Genomic DNA, 16,372 nt, shown 5'->3' with positions numbered 1-16,372 from the left:
TTGTTTTTCATGCTATTTAACGCGTAGGGGTTTCAAGGGTTAGTGAATCAATTATATCTATCTACATAATATATGAAAGGCATTGTTCGTATATGTGTCCTCGAAAGACTGAATAACTACTGGACCGATTGACGTGCGGTTTTCAGCTAAATGTAGATCATTGCCATGAGCATTGTTATAGCTTCTAAAATATTAATTTATTGAGTAAAAGAAAGTTAGGAGCGTGAATATTTATTTCATCGTTCACCAGCGCATTCGTCGAAAATGCATATACAAAAAAAATTAAAAGATGTCATTTTTTTGTGCTTTCAAAAATGTTTTTGAATGTTTACAACAACCTTCGTTTTTCGTGGATGCCAATCAGATTATTTCCTTAAATTCCTTATGACTTCCACGTATTTATTTCTTTTTACTGGATTTTTGGTATAAATAAAATAATATTGACCGACATTCAATACATTTTTGAAAATCGCATTCCTAAATAAAGAGCATCTCTGTAGGTGAGAAGAGCAGAGTTTGACATTTGCAAAAAGAATTCTATATTTGAAAAGTAATTATTTTAAGTTTTAGAATTCAACCATGTACCTAGGTACCTACCTAAATTCAATATTTGAAAATCAATTCAATTCTGGAATTTAATCACAAACAAGTACCCAGGTACCTACTTACCAATGAAAAGTTACACCATCTTTTTTACTTTTATACGAACGGTTTTTACAGGCTTTCACGACAGAACCAAGCATTTGGGTTTCAAATTAAATGTCAAACTCACGTCAAAACCTGGGTGGTAGTTAAAGAACTACTAACTACGCGTAGGGCAGGACTGAGTATTTGGGCATGAGTTAGAAGTCACAATTTTAGAGGATTCCGGGTATATTAATAGGTCGACGGTTGTATTTAAGAACACCGAACCTGTTTCTTTGGTTACATAAAAGCATTATGAAATAAAGTTTTGTATATACACTTAACATTGTTTAATCTTAAGAGGAGACGCGGTCCAACTTTTCTTCATACAAATGTATTCCCGTATGTTCTCTGTAGATTATGGCACTAGAACAGTATTTTTTTTTACACACTATAGTTATTTACTATTGGCATGTCTTCGTTTTTTAAAAAAAACTGTTATTATGGTAACTAGAACCATCCAAAAAAAACCGTAAAAAAGCACCGTTTTATCTGCTGTCTTCGGGCGCGCGGTAGACAAATATAACTATTTTTGAAAATCGCAAATGTACCGATACAGAAAAAAAAGATTCTGATACTCTGTCTAAAAAAAACAAAATTGGTTGAGTTTTGAGGTGGGGAAAACGGAACGTCGATTTTGTCTATTCTAACAAAAGGTCTTACATGCATTTGTCTTTTACGTACGATATTAAGGCATCTGCGCGACAGTGACAGGAAAACATTGTTCGAATAATTTTTTATTTTTTTTCTCTGTCCTCACAATTTATGTTAACTAAAACACAAAAATAATAATAATGAACGAGTACGTATCTAATTTGGACTAAATACAATAATTGATATCAAACCTTCGATTATGTTCATTAAATTTATATACGAGTATGAACTCAAATCTAGCAATAGCAAAGCATTGCCGAGTTCAGTTCGCTTTTTATATATAATAGTATAAAACGTTGGAACAACGAACGTAGTAAAATCTGATCAGAAAATATTAAGTACAGTAAAGAAGAAATAAGTTATTTTTATAAAATAAGTAATGATTTGAGTCCTGAAAACTCATTTGAAGCTCCGGAAAAATCTATGAATCTAGAAGTGAGGTCCACATTGTGAGCAGCCAGGCATACAGGACCGTGGAAGGGGTAAAATGAGCGAGCGGGGTAAGAGCCAGTCGGGACACAGTCCGCACACCAGAGGAACGAGTTGCCCCCCTCGACCCGGTGCCACCGCTCTAAATGCTGATCCTCTCCCACCACTCCCTTCCAAACTGATCGTAGGTCCCAGGAGAACGTTGTCGCTGATAACTTTTTCGTCTGTGGGTAGCTGGAAAAAAATGTTGATTTGATAATCCAATGAATTGATATAAGATGTAATACACATAACAAACAAAACATTTGAAAAATTACCACGTCATTTTGTGGATTCTGCAAAAGGGATTCCTATTGTTTTATTATAATTTTATTTAAATTAATTTTAATTATTAATATATTAATTTTAATTATTAACCTCCCCTGGGACGCTATTCCGAATCTTCTTACGGTGTAGAGAATGGTTCATTTGTGGATTCTTATTTTTTCTATGCGACTACACTATGGCTACACACTTAAATGTCAAATAAAATAGAAAAAACTAATAATATTTTGACCAATTCAACCTAATTAACTGTTTTAAGCAGTGGTTAAGGTTCCGATATTCTTCTAAATGTAAATCATCGTGTTTGGTTTCACATGTTCGTATTTATATGAAGTAGTTTGACATTTAATCATCAGTATGAATCAGCATATCATATTATCTTTTACGGAATATTTTATTTTTTCTTTCTTATGTTACACAAAAATATTATAACTGTCCATTATTTATTATAAGAGCAAAAATTCATTAACATTTTCTGAAATTTACCCACGAACAGGCCATGCCTTTGTGGAATATTTGCTTACTATTTTTATATTAATATGTATTTTATTGCTATGTAATTATGCTTTATTTTTTTTAATATTCTGTTTTATTATTATGTTTATTGTAAAAAAAAAAAAAACAAAAAATAAAAAGCTTTTATGAAAATTATGAACATCGCCCAAGGAATTTACAATACCTGAAGGAGGCAATCTGCACGGAAATTCGCACTATACCCTAAAAAATGCTCCAGAGAGTTGTGTGGGGCTTCAAAAATCTCTTGCAGGAGTGTTTAGAGTTTAAAGAATGACATGCACCACTTGTTCTAACGATGTTTTCAAAACAACAAACAAGATCAAATTTACTGTATTGTAGTTTTCAGAAATATAAATTAATTTGTTGTACCTCGAATAGATTTTTATTAATCCAGCTATAAAACTAGGGAAATAGCAATGTCGCTTATTTTTTTAAAACTTATTTTTTTGTTGTTCAACAAACTGAAAATGCGTAATTATTACACAAATTTGGGCAGAATAAATATTGCAGTAGAGTTACCTGCGGCTCATGATGGTCCTGCGTGAAATTGAAATGCTCTACAGCTCTGAGGAGATCATGATTACACCTGCGCAGCACGAGCTCCAGAACGGACCTCTTCCGCCCCGGAAATAGGCTGGACAGCATTTCGAGACTTGCTCGGCTCACTCCAACCGGCCGAGGGTCAGAAGAATCGCTGGATATAAAAAATCAAACCCGTTAATATTATGAACATCCACTTCGAGGAAATATTGTCATTGGCATTGTGAATAATTAACATTACCACCAAATTATTGCATAGGACATCGTTCTTATTGCAAACAATATACAAGACCTTCGGGAACCGCTTGATAAGATCGACTCCGTCAGTGAACGTTTTGGTTTAAATGTTAATGGGAACAAAACGAAATCGATGGTTTTTAGCCTAAAAAGTCATTTAAACGTAAATTTCTAACCTAAGGGTGTCAATATTGGGAGGGTGAAACAGTTAAGGTACCTACTTGGAAGTTAAGATAAAAAATGCAGAATAGAAGTGGAATAAATAGAAAAAACTTCTTTATTGCGATAATATACAGGAATTAGCTGAGACAATGAATGGCCAAATTTAATTAATATTATAGGTTTTACTCCTCTTACTGTGGGGTGTAGAGATGTGGACCCTTAAGGTTAATATTATAAACTGCTTTGGAGCGTTTGAAATATGGATCCAAAGTAGAATGTTAAGAACATCTTCAATATACCGATATCATAATCCACAATGAATTATTTTGTATATCTAATACCAATATTTTGCCCGTTTGTTGAGAGGTAATAAATATGTCATACTTCAGCTTGCCACGAAGGGAAAGATCGAGGGACGTAAAGGGATTGGAAGAAAACAGTTATCCTGACTTCGAAACATCCGAGAATGGACCAAGATTAGAACCGTGAGGGAGCTGTTTAGTACTGCTCAGTACAGGAAAGCTTTTTCCTAAGTGGTTGTCAACGTCGCGCGTCGGACGCCTGACATGGCACATAAAGAAGAAGATACGGCACTACATTGGTACACAAAATAAAGCAATTTTTTTTCAGGTGACAGTCCAAGGACTATGAAATATTTAAGTGTAAAAACACATTTTTTAACTCTTAAAAGACTGTGCTAAAAAGTCCCTCTGAAGACAGTGCTGTAACTTCGTGTTTTATTAAGCAAAATATGACATGTTTTTAAATACAGGTATTTGAAAACAAAAATTTAGGTCTGTTTTAGCAAAATACGTCTTCATTATTTGAAAAATAAGAGACATATATCACTTGTATTCTATGTAGTATCATATGATATCATAGCTACACAAGGGTTAAATATATTTTTCACGACAGCTATGTCGGGATTCGAACCGAAACCTCCTGCATGGTAGACAATCGCACCAACCACGAAACGAATATTTAAATTTTAACAAATGCTATCTGAAACAACTAAATTCAAATAATAAAAATACGTTACCACTTCCATTCATAATTTTTACTAGAGATCGGATTTCGTCGTGACCGACATCGTCAGACTGGTGAGAGACTACAATTGCTACAAGTGCAAGCACGGGTTTTTTAATCATGATTTTAAAAGATTATGTGAATAAACGAGTTTAAATTGAAAAAATTATAAATAAAAGTGGAATCAAACTACATTTGTATTTTTATTATTATTATTAAAATTCAGTTCCACAAAGAAATGCCGGTAGAAAAACTCAATCTAATAACTAAATTCAAGTAATTTGTAATCGATCTGAATGTACAAGGTATAACTGAAATACGAATTGAGCAGTTTCAAAAATGTTTACACTAAAAAGGGTACCCGGAAAAATGCTAATCAGTAGGATAGCATTTTACATGCCAAAAACACTCGATAATATCACGTGACGAAAACCAAAATAATCACATAAAAAATTTCAAAGTACCTGTATGGACATGGACTTGAATTTTCACGAAGAGAGCCATCTTCATCAATGCAGTTTGAATCTAATTTAATATCGCTGGATTCCGAATCAACTTGAATTATGTCATCCTAAAATAAATAATGACAATTAGGAACTTAATTGATAACGACCAAATATTAATTGTAATTTCCAATTCAACGAGAAGTATTTTCCATCTAGTCGGGATATGAGTACACACTTAGAAGTAACAAAATAATGGTAAAATAATATGAAAATTTTATGTTTAATATGTATTTAAATTACGAATAAGCAATAGTGGGAGGCATAGCATTCCATAGTGGGAGGGATTTGAGTGTGAAACTCCTTGATGATTTTCCTAATGTTTAAGTTTGCTGTTTACCATATTGATGTCCCATATATTTATTTTTAAAAATCATAATCATGTTTCGGATCCTATATAATATTTTCGGTGATACACTCGTAAACATGTCTGTGTTAACTAATTATTCTTCACAACTCAACACGGGACTTTTGGTTCTATGGAGTTGGGACTTGTCTAAAAAAATGTGTAATAAACTGTTAGTTAGTAAAAAATAAATAAATATAAGCATGTATATTTTTCACCCGACATCGAGAATGTGATAATAACTCCCTAGGGGGTGGAATCTAACCTTGTCTATAATTATTTCGACATAATCAACTGAACCGTTTTTAAAGGTTTTGATATTACAGCAGTAATTTTTGCATGTCAAAATACTTATAGACAAGCACTGGATTGCCCCTTAAAGGAACTTATCAACATTGAAAGATCTTCAACAACGATAAAGAATCGTTTTGAAAAGGAAATATATGGAATTCTAGATATTTACAAACAGGTTTTTTTACTTTATATATTGTAGCTAGTTTAAATGAACCAATTGGTACAAGAAGTAGTACAAAAATGGAAAAGCATTTTATAGTATTTCAGTTTATACAAATGAAAAGATTTATTTATTTATTTATTTATTTATTTATTTATTTATTTATTAACGGACATTGTCCATGTATACAATTTATAAGGTTTAAATATGAAAAGATTTCAAAAAATATTAATATTCAGACATATGCAGAATGTTGCACAGTGTGTAAAGTTATTTCAACCGATCAAAAGAATGTCATAAACTATGTATATACTTAGACTTTAATATCCCTTTTTAAAAAATTTCCTCATCTCGGTTGAAATTATCCATCAATGATAATATTTTTTTTGTAATATAATCAATAAACGAAACGTACAGACGATCCTTTTGAAGAGTCGGTGGGTGGTGTGACGGTCATACCAAATATACGTCCAGGTGGAAGTTGGGGCGCAGTTGTGGAATCTGCGATGCCCCTTGGAGTCCCAGGCGTCGCGACGCCGACGCCCCCCGGCGGGAGCGCCCCAGCGGCGGCAGCCAAGTGCAAAGCTATTCTATCCTCAGCTGCTTGTTGGCGCTTTAAGGCTACCTGCAGTCAACAAATTCTTTAGTTAAACAAGACCTTTGTATTTTGTCATTTTTTGCGTACGTAGAAGGTACATAGATATTGTATAAATTAGCCCTTTAAAAACTATATCTTTAGGGGTGCAACTATACCTTACTTAATCATAAACTACATAATTTATTCTAAATATAAAAAACACAATTACTACATAAACAATATAAGGTTCTCTATATTTTTTAATCTATTCACGGAGTATTTATCCACAAAATCCTTTAAAACAAATTATGTCCAGTTTTCTCCATTAGTGCGGTCTTATCTAAATGCCAACAAATTTATTTATTATTTTTATTTTATTATATTAACATAAACGGCAAATCTGCTTTTTACTGACATTTATAATATTAACATATTTGGCTTAATATATTTTATTTCTTTTAAACGTGAATTTAAAGACAAGATTTATAAAAAAAAAAATTAAACCAAAAATTATGTAAGATTTATATTTTTTAAAAATAACCTAAAAAATATACAGCATATTCAGTAGAAAGTTTTAATAATAAAACATTCTACTGTAAAACAACAAGAAAATCATAAGTACTGTTTCACACAGCTAGGCAAAGTGAACAAAAAACTGTAAGTGAAATGCATGAATAAATAAATATAATTACCATTCACCATCTTTGAAAAAGTTCAAAAGGTTTGTTCTATAGGAACAATACCCTACACTAAATATATCAGATACGTGGGAATAACTATTGCCGAGTTCATGAAGTCTATTTAATACGGCATTACAAGTATACACTGTCCGTGAATTGTTGCTAATTTAACTACCTTTTTAATATAGTTAATACTTCTCTAGCTAAAATTAAATGAAAAAATCGTTAGGTACAGCAGAATATTATACTTTCATCAAACTTTAACAAAACATCATACTTTTGTTGAGTTCATATACACTATGTTTCAGGGCCAGACCGCGAAACTTTGGAGGAACATTACTAATGGTAAACTTTAAAAAAAATCCTAATAAATATTTTCCAAAACCTAATTTTATTACAGAAAAAAAAAACTTTATTTTTAAAATTAAGAAAATTCTTTGTCTCAGACTAGCATCCCTTCCACAATACCCTGACCCTTCCCTACCCAACCGCTTTACTTCTCCACATCCGTTGCGTATCGTTTCGTTGGTCAAAATCATTTTTAGTATCAATAAAAAAAATAATTTAAAAAGCGATTTTCCAAAAAACTAATAAGGATAGTTTTAAGTACCACAAAAAAATGTTCCTCTAAATTGTCGCGATATGACTCTGAAAACCGTGTATATATGTAGATATATATATATACATACATTTAAATATAAATATATAACATCGGGTTGTGGTCCTGTGGCTAGTGTCTCGGACTCACCGACCAAAGGTCCGTCGTTCGAATCCCACTCTACCCCAACTTGATTCCATTTTCTAATAGTGAGTTATTTACAACTCGTCGAGAATGGCCCTCGAAATTAAATATTTGGGTAAATCATAAGAACGCAAATATTTCTTTTTTCTAAAAAAAAATTTAAATATACATGTAAATATATATATACACCATATATATATATATATACATGGTGTTCATTAAACCGTTCATTATTTCTAAAATTAATACAAATATATATGTATATATATATATATATATATGTATAAAAATGTATATATATATATATATATATATATAAAATGTATATATATATATATATACATATTTTATATATAAATATATATATATAAATGGTGTTCATTAAACCCTGCCACATCCGAAACGACGATGATCAGTATGAGCAAGAAGACATATCGGCACATAAAAATATTTTTTCAGAACTGATAAAATTTAAAAAAATAATTATTAGCAGAGGAGAAGCGAGGAGAGGGAGGAGGGAATCTGATACTGCGCCGCGCTCCCCTTACTTCTCCCCTGCAGAAGTATGCAACCATTTGTTTTTTTCAATTTTTTCTTTTCATTTTTCTTTGCTCTAAATATTTGTTTAAAATGCCAATATGTCTTCTTGCCCATACTGATCATCGTGGTTTCGGATGTGACATGGTTTAAAGAACATCCTGTATATAAATATATATATATATATATATGTGTATATTTATAAATGAGTATTTTTTTTGTATTTACTCCTACAAACTATATACTCGAGGACACTTAACAGTATACTTTTTTGAAATGTTTTTATATTTGAGAATAAAGAAAGAAGACTAACTTAATAAACAGAGATAATAAACAAAATATTCAGACTGTTTTAAAAACTAGGTATATATGTACGTCTAAATCATTTATATTACAAAACGCACAAATACTGAGCAACGTAAAAATGTTTCATTATTTTTTTTTTATTCATAACATAATATTTAAAGCGATAAAATAAATGTGAAGCCTAATAAGTAATTTTATATACTTGAATTAAAAAATCAATGGGGCTTACTCATAACGAAAAAAATAAATTGCGCCTATGCATAGTGGCAGAATACGGATGGGAGAACCATCCTTATTCTACAACTATAATAAAGATGGTATTCCCATTCTTATTCAACCACTATGACAAGGCGTAACTAACACCAGGTTAATAAGTGAGGCCCATAAAAACATAGGATTAAAAAACATGCATTTCATTGAATCAATGTTTTTCAACAATTTTCTGGGGAGAGGGAGGTAACACTAAACTGTTATTGCTACTCTTATAAAAAAAGGAATTGCCCACCTCTACTAGTGATCGCGTGTTAGGGATCTGTGATTGTTTGTTGCTGATCTGTAATAATTGCTAAATAATAAAATGCAAATCAATTAAACGAGACAGTCCTTACTTGTGCCGCCATAATGCGCTGGCGCTCCTTGATGAGACCGCACTTGGCGCACTGGCAGTGGCGGTATGCGCACGCGCGCTTGTGCCCGCGCAGCCCCGAGATGAGACCGTGGTTCCTGCAGCGCGCGCACTTCGGCACGCGGGAGCGCGCCCCGCCCAGCATCTTCACTCCTGCAAGGAAGACTATCATCCTGTCACCCTCGAGGGAATTGGCCACCAGTACAACGGCGTTTATTTTTATAATTTGTACACAGCACCGTATTTACGCCAGGCTTTTCAAGCTGCACCCTTTGAGCGCGCATCACGGCGCTTCACAAAAAAAATATGTTAAGCATATTTTCATAAAATTAAAAAACGCCTCGTTTCTCATTAAAAAGGAACGGGAATATACACGTTTGTAAATTAATACGAGCTAGGGTTAATTAAGCTAGGGTTTCCTAGGACAGCGGTGCCCGTATTTTAACGGCCGTAGTGAACGGTGATGCGGTAGACAGCCGTGGTAACGGTGACTAGAGAGTGGTTTCCTAGGAAAACGGCGATATCAGCACCATTTAACACCGTTTTCATAGGAAACCATTCTCTAGTCACCGTTACGACGGCTGTCCACCGCATCACCGTTCACTACGGCCGTTAAAATACGGGCACCGCTGTCCTAGGAAACCCTAGCTTTATGAGCGTATTTTCTTTTGGACGTCACTTCTCCGGCCATCCTGTATATGCCAACTGAACCTATGATAGTTACGGCTCTGAATATAGGTAGTAGGTAAAATAACGAATTGACCATATATTATCTCGAATTTAAACGACAATCTATAATATTTATAATGTATGACAATTAAAAAATATTTGCCGTTTGTTGCTGGTGATGCATTTAGCATTTTTTGTTGAAAAAATCAAGGTAGGTACCTACTGTTTTTTTTCATACGTTTTGTTAACTAATTTTGTTATGTATACCTACTACTATCCGTGCAATATTATGTACTTGGTTTTTATTAATCTTCTAAATTAGACCGAATGTATACGTAGTATGTATTACAAAGTTAAGCTATTTTTTTATAATCAAATTTTATATACTTCGGTATTTATTAAAAATACTATTTTTTCCAGCTTGCTTTAAATGTTTACACTATTATTTATCATTTTTCCCATTTATTTGTTCAATCTATTTCTATTTATTTTACATTATGCTTACATATTGTTTTTATATTGATTGTCATTAATGTTACTAAAAACATTTTTATTTATTAAATAGCTTAATTTTTTCTGTGACATTATTCAGTATTGTGAGCATTGATGGAATAAAACTCTGTATACTCATAAAAATATTAATAATTGGTATTTCGAGTTACACATGACGCGCAAAAAAAACTTTTTTTATTTTTTGTTTATTAAGAAAAACAACAGCAATACAAAAACATATACACAACATTATAAAAAAAAAACATAAAATAAAGCCAAATCAGTTTTCCACATAAATACAATTATAAAAATCCAGTTCAGTTATATATAATTCATAGAAGTGCATGTGTGCGAGTTTTTTTTTTGTGTGAGGATGCGTGTGTAAAAAAGTGGAGTGTGGTTTTGGTAGGTATATGAATATGTGTGTGATTGTATATGGGTGTAAGGGTAGGTTTAGGGACAGGGTAAGTGTGTATTTGATATGAGTGAATAGAAACAATTTAAATTTATAATCTAAAAATATTATTTTTTTTATAACGAAACATAATTTTTTTCAAATAATAGTTTTTTAATTTTGGTTTTAAAAGTGAGTTTACTGCAGCTAAATATGTTTATGTTATTGAAAAATAAATTATAATTACGCGTCAAGCGAATCAGAGGAGAGTTCTGTGCATAGTTGGTGCGAACTGTAGGTACATGGAAAAGAGATAGATTCGTGTGACGGGTGCGGTAGCCAGGTACGTTAAGGGCCAACTCAGAAACCAGAACAGGACTATCAAGACGTCCATTAAGAATGTCATGTAAAATCCCCATATCTAATAACAAATATTTTTATTTATTATATAACAGCGTGAACACACTTTGGCATGAATTCAATTAAATTTTGATTTTCTTTTATTTTGTCGTCCCAAAACTACATAAATCAACCTGAATTACCGCTTTTATCATTTTTATCATTTTGGTGGTGTCTGATTTTCGTATTTTATATTTACAAATCGCCCACAAATTTCCTATTGGGTTTAGGTCAGGTGGATTTATAGGCCAGACTGAAATCAATCGTACGACACAGAGCTGCGTTCTGTTGAAATGCAGGTATACCATTAGAACAACATTTATTATGTTATTTTATCGAGTGCTGCACCATAGAATTTTGTATTTTAGGCTATTTATCATTCATTCTATTGCTATTAAAGATCCAGTCCCCGTATACAAAAATCAGCTCTAGAATATCGTCTCCAAATAATTTTATGCCGTTTGGTCAATATGAGCCACAGTAGGTTTTTTTATATTCAAATTTTATTCGATATTCCTGCACGAGAAAGTAAGTCTCATCTGAAAACTGCACCTTCCTCCAGTCTGCAGTGCATTTGTCGTATTTCCTAGCTCAAATAGTTCATTGCTTCATCATTCGCGCCGTCAAAAGTTGTTTCTTCTTTGATCTAATTTCTCTTCTTCCAGATTCAATAAGTCTTCTCGTATTGTTGAGTCATGAATCGTCACTCTAGTTGCTGCTAAGTCTCGTTACAGTTCGTAACTTGTCTTTGTGTGGTTTAACTTACTATTTCTGATTTAAGATATTTCATTTCGGACACTAGTTTTCTTTTGTCAACCACATTTCCCAACCATTCTCGATTCAACTAACCGTGATTTTCTTTTCTGCTTAATAATCTCGATGACTGCTCCCTGACTGCTCCCTGACTGCTCCCTGACTGCTCCCTGACTACTTCCTGACTGCTCCCTGACTGCTCCCTGACTCACATACCTTGTGATATTTTTTCCCTTCTTATCCCCCTTATATCAAAAATGAAAACCAACTCAAAAACACTGTTAAATATGCAAGTAACTTCAAAATCAGTCTTTAATGGAGAAAATGTAAAAAAAAGCATGTAATAAACACCAAAGAATAAATTAACTATGTATAATTTTTGGCACTAAACAATGGTCAAATCGACATTCAAGTGTCTCTAAATGTAAAAAATGACAAAAAAATACTTTTATTAAATTAATTTGCACAGAATTAACTAATTAATTAATTAACGATTACCTATCTATAAGTTGCATCACTTTTTAATGTAGGTATTTATGTCCGCTAACAAACTATTTACTCTGTGCGGATGTTTTTTATATATAATATACGCAACATTTTATCTATAATTCTTATTATTGTTAAAGTGCTTTATGTAAAAAGTGTATATAATTCTGCATGCAGGCAACAATTTTAATTTTAATTGCATATACCTATGTATAACTTCATTTGATATGAATAACTTTATAATAAAAAACTGCACTGCAATTAATGTTTTTTATTGAATTGCCATATAAAACTTTAGTAGGAATTTGTAGATTAAAGGTCGTATTGCCTAACTCTCCCCATCATCGCTATATATTCTATCAAATAAAATATATCAAGATTACAGATTTCTATGCAATCGTTAAAAAGTGCGTATTTTATTCGGGTATTTATTATTCATCACACCTTTAATTTTTTTAGGTAAAAAATAAATGTCTAAATTAAACGATTTATTAAATACAATTTCGCGTGCAAACTGTTTAATTCAAAACTGTGATTTTTTTAGTGAGTAAGAAATAAAAGCACTATTCAAACCTAAAATGCGTAAATTACATTTCTAGTGAATTAAAGATAGTTTAAGATTTAATAATAAACTAAAGTTATGTAAGGCATCTGATAACTGGTAAAACACGTGTTTGCTCAATACGTGTTCTTGTTAATTTCTTTAAATTTTAGAGACTATTCCTCCTTTACTTTTTTACTTTTCTTTTTTTTTTACGACCATCATATTACCAAATACTTATTGATTTGTATTTTTCAATCCCTTAATATAAAACATATATTTACACCTGTTTCTAAGTTAAAACCCGTATAATTTCTGCAATAAAATAAATGAACGTACATAATTTAATAATTTTATTGATGCGCGCATCAGTGGCTAATTATTTTGATTATTTCATTATTGTGTCAAATTTTTTTTTTATTTTTTTATTTTTTAAAGTCTATAAATACACTGAGGACAGAATTCCGAGTTACTGAATGCGACAGACGAAAACAACTTTTTAAAAAGAAAGATTAGTAAATTATTGTTGCTGAACTGGATATAAAAAAAATCAACTTACCACTAGTGTTTAATTTTCAAAAACAATATGCGTTAATAAAGTAACTATTACCTACACAGTAGTTTAGACAATGTATTCGATAGAAGCACTAACCTTTTGACTTGATATTTTCACAAAACCGACACAAAAATCACCGCTAGTAAATTTCAAATGTGTCAATCGTTTGACGTTAAAAATATCTACTGAAACATGTGAACATTTTATGTCTGCTGGGTGGATATACATTATCCTGAAATACATCCTCTCTAATCTGTAAACGCCCATTCGCCCAATAACGGTCCAGCTGAGGCGGGATTGGTGGATACAGATTGTAACCCAGCTTCCAGATATATGGTAACCACGCCCACGGTAGTTTCAATTTACAAAATTTTAAAATTTACTGTCAGCGGGAAAAGCAGGCAAATATTATCAACGTAATTCCCCTTTCCGCATCCAGTGGCGCTTAGGGCACTGAATTTGTAAACCAAATAAAGCGTATTTAGATCATATCTTACATAAAGGTAAAGTGATCAGCCGTACACTTCAAGTGTCCGTCCGGGAACAATTAAATTAACAGTTTAAACAACCTTTGAAATCAGTATTTCACATACACCCTGTCAGTAATCGAACCCAAGACCTCGAAAATGGCAGGTGACCGCGGCAACCACTACGCAACGCCACGTACTACGTGGAAAATTTATCTCCACTTGATTTTCATGTTTATCAAGTCTGAAATACTCGTTCGGGGGTTCTAGTTCTATTTCACACACAGAGCTGTATCCTTCACCCACCTGGACACAGAAAAATACAATACTAGGTAAATAAATCACGACGTTTAAAAAATACGTTATAAAATTATGTATTTACGCTCATCCAGCCTTTGGTAGTTGGAATGGATATTTTTCAATATTTCCAGTTCGTACAAATCTTATCTTGTTTGTAGACAAGTATTTTCAGGCTTTTGTACTAGGTGAAATAACTATTTAGAACCTTAAGAACACCGATAAAGGTTTTACCGTTTATAATTTACAAAAATCAACGGATGGAAGAATTGAAGAAACGTAAATATTTAAAAACAGAGGCAGAACAATGAATATTACTCGGTAAATAATCCTGTATTTTTCTCAAACGTTCTATTAAATCTATTAAATTTGTCTTACAATTTTTTTTGGTAAATTTTCAAATAAATGTAAAATTACATTTGTGATTATGATAAGGTAGATTCGTATGTCGGTTTGATAGTAAAAAAATCATGTTATCCGTAGGAAAGAATAAGTTTTTTTTGCTTAACAGGCTAAAGAGACCCAATTACAGTAGTGAATAACAGCACATAGCACCCGGGCTTGAGAAAAAACACTCACAGTTTATTTATTGTGATCTCGCCGGGAAGCGATCATGTAACCGCCATTATGGAGTCAAACGTCTAAGCCATTTGACCACGGGGCGATTCTAACTGTAGATTTAAAACACAACACACGTTTTTTTGGGATTTAATTTCTAGTTTAAATGAAGGTACCTATTCTAAAAATTTACTGCGCACTCGGCGGAGGAAGAATACAGTTCTATGTGTGAAACAGAATCAGAATTCTGGACGAATGTTTTCGACTTGGTAGCTACTCTCACGATAATCGAGGGGTGAATTTTTTTCTTTTTCTACCTGTCGTCCCTTTTTTATTTTTAGATGTAAGTTGAAAATTTTTCTGAATGAGGAAGTTCAACCCTACGAGAAATTGGATATAAAACATGTTTTCTTACTCGCGGTAAAAATCAAAGCATTGAAATGAACGGAAAAGTTTTTTGAAAATATATGAAAAAAATAATAAAAAATATTGTGATAAAAACGAACTACTTCGAACGAAGTCACTAGTTAGTATGAATCAACCAATGATAAGAGGGTTTTTAAAGATTTCCGGTTTACTGTAAGACAACGGACCAATCGGCAGAACTGACTGAGAAGAAACGAAAGAGATCTTAAGACGTCACACGCGGAGTAATATTAGAAACATAAAACTTTTTTTTAAATTGGATTAGTTTAGTAGTCTCAAACGTTTTTTTTTAAAACTCTAAACTTCCTCAATGTGTTCAACCGTTCGATTGTAATAGCGAAAACAAGTAAAGCAGACCGGGGCCCCAATTTTAACGGGAAGTAAACATTTATCTTCAATTTTGTTTTCAAAGTAAAATTAACTTTTCTGTATGAAAAGTAGAATTATGCATACATTTTTTTCTTTTAAACATGTTCAATTACAGGTTACCGATGAAGATACTTTAAATGTGCATGCAAATATTGCAAATATACTTATTTTCGTACACAAATATCGATTTTTCTTTATAGACAGTCGAAGGTAACATACTTTAACTATCCACCGTTAGTTACTATAAATTAAACAAATTTTGTACATTTTAAAAAAATATACATATATTTGTTTTTTAATTATTAATAAAACATATAATACATAAATTACATATTATACTCCCAGGAGTTATTAGAAACTCATTTGGGACCGTACATAAGAAAAAAAAATTTTTTGACAATACATAATATCATACAAATTAATACATCCGAAATAAAAACTAAACATTATTGTTTAAGAAACATAAAACACCATCTTATAAAACTACATTAATAATTATCACTATCAAAAAGATTTAAGAAATATTTTTAATTGCGACACTTCTGGATTTTTCATTCAGTTTTTCGTGTCTTAGCTCATCGGGCAGTTTATTATATTCGGAATGGCCTATATTTTTCAAAGAC

The 16,372-nt window shown here is 32.0% G+C and overlaps 1 protein-coding gene across 1 annotated transcript; it reads right to left on the bottom strand.

Moving 5' to 3' along the window:
- Window positions 1–1,767: 1,767 nt before the first annotated feature.
- dmrt93B (doublesex-Mab related 93B) lies at window positions 1,768–9,501 on the bottom strand. The gene is made up of 5 exons (XM_088230332.1): window positions 9,326–9,501; window positions 6,291–6,500; window positions 5,037–5,143; window positions 3,127–3,301; window positions 1,768–2,001 (listed from the first exon to the last, which is right to left on the bottom strand). Exons 1-5 carry the CDS (start codon window positions 9,485–9,487, stop codon window positions 1,768–1,770), a joined length of 888 nt encoding a protein of 295 aa, XP_088086458.1. The 5' UTR covers window positions 9,488–9,501.
- Window positions 9,502–16,372: the final 6,871 nt, after the last annotated feature.

Source organism: Micrasema longulum, unplaced genomic scaffold (assembly GCF_059751315.1).
Source record: "Micrasema longulum isolate JH-2025_06_02 unplaced genomic scaffold, ASM5975131v1 h1tg000747l, whole genome shotgun sequence".
In the NCBI taxonomy this organism is placed as follows: domain Eukaryota; kingdom Metazoa; phylum Arthropoda; class Insecta; order Trichoptera; family Brachycentridae; genus Micrasema; species Micrasema longulum.
The sequence above is the reverse complement of the archived record's forward strand: the minus strand, read 5'-3'. Positions and strand labels throughout refer to the sequence as shown.

Excerpts from the sequence above, each read along its gene's own strand:
- dmrt93B (XM_088230332.1), bottom strand. The coding sequence starts at position 9,487 with ATGCTGGGCGGGGCGCGCTCCCGCGTGCCGAAGTGCGCGCGCTGCAGG. Across the intron at positions 6,501-9,325 it reads AGCGCATTATGGCGGCACAA|GTAGCCTTAAAGCGCCAACA; the intron begins GTAAGGACTGTC and ends TGTTGACTGCAG. Across the intron at positions 2,002-3,126 it reads AGGACCATCATGAGCCGCAG|CTACCCACAGACGAAAAAGT; the intron begins GTAACTCTACTG and ends ATTTTTTTCCAG.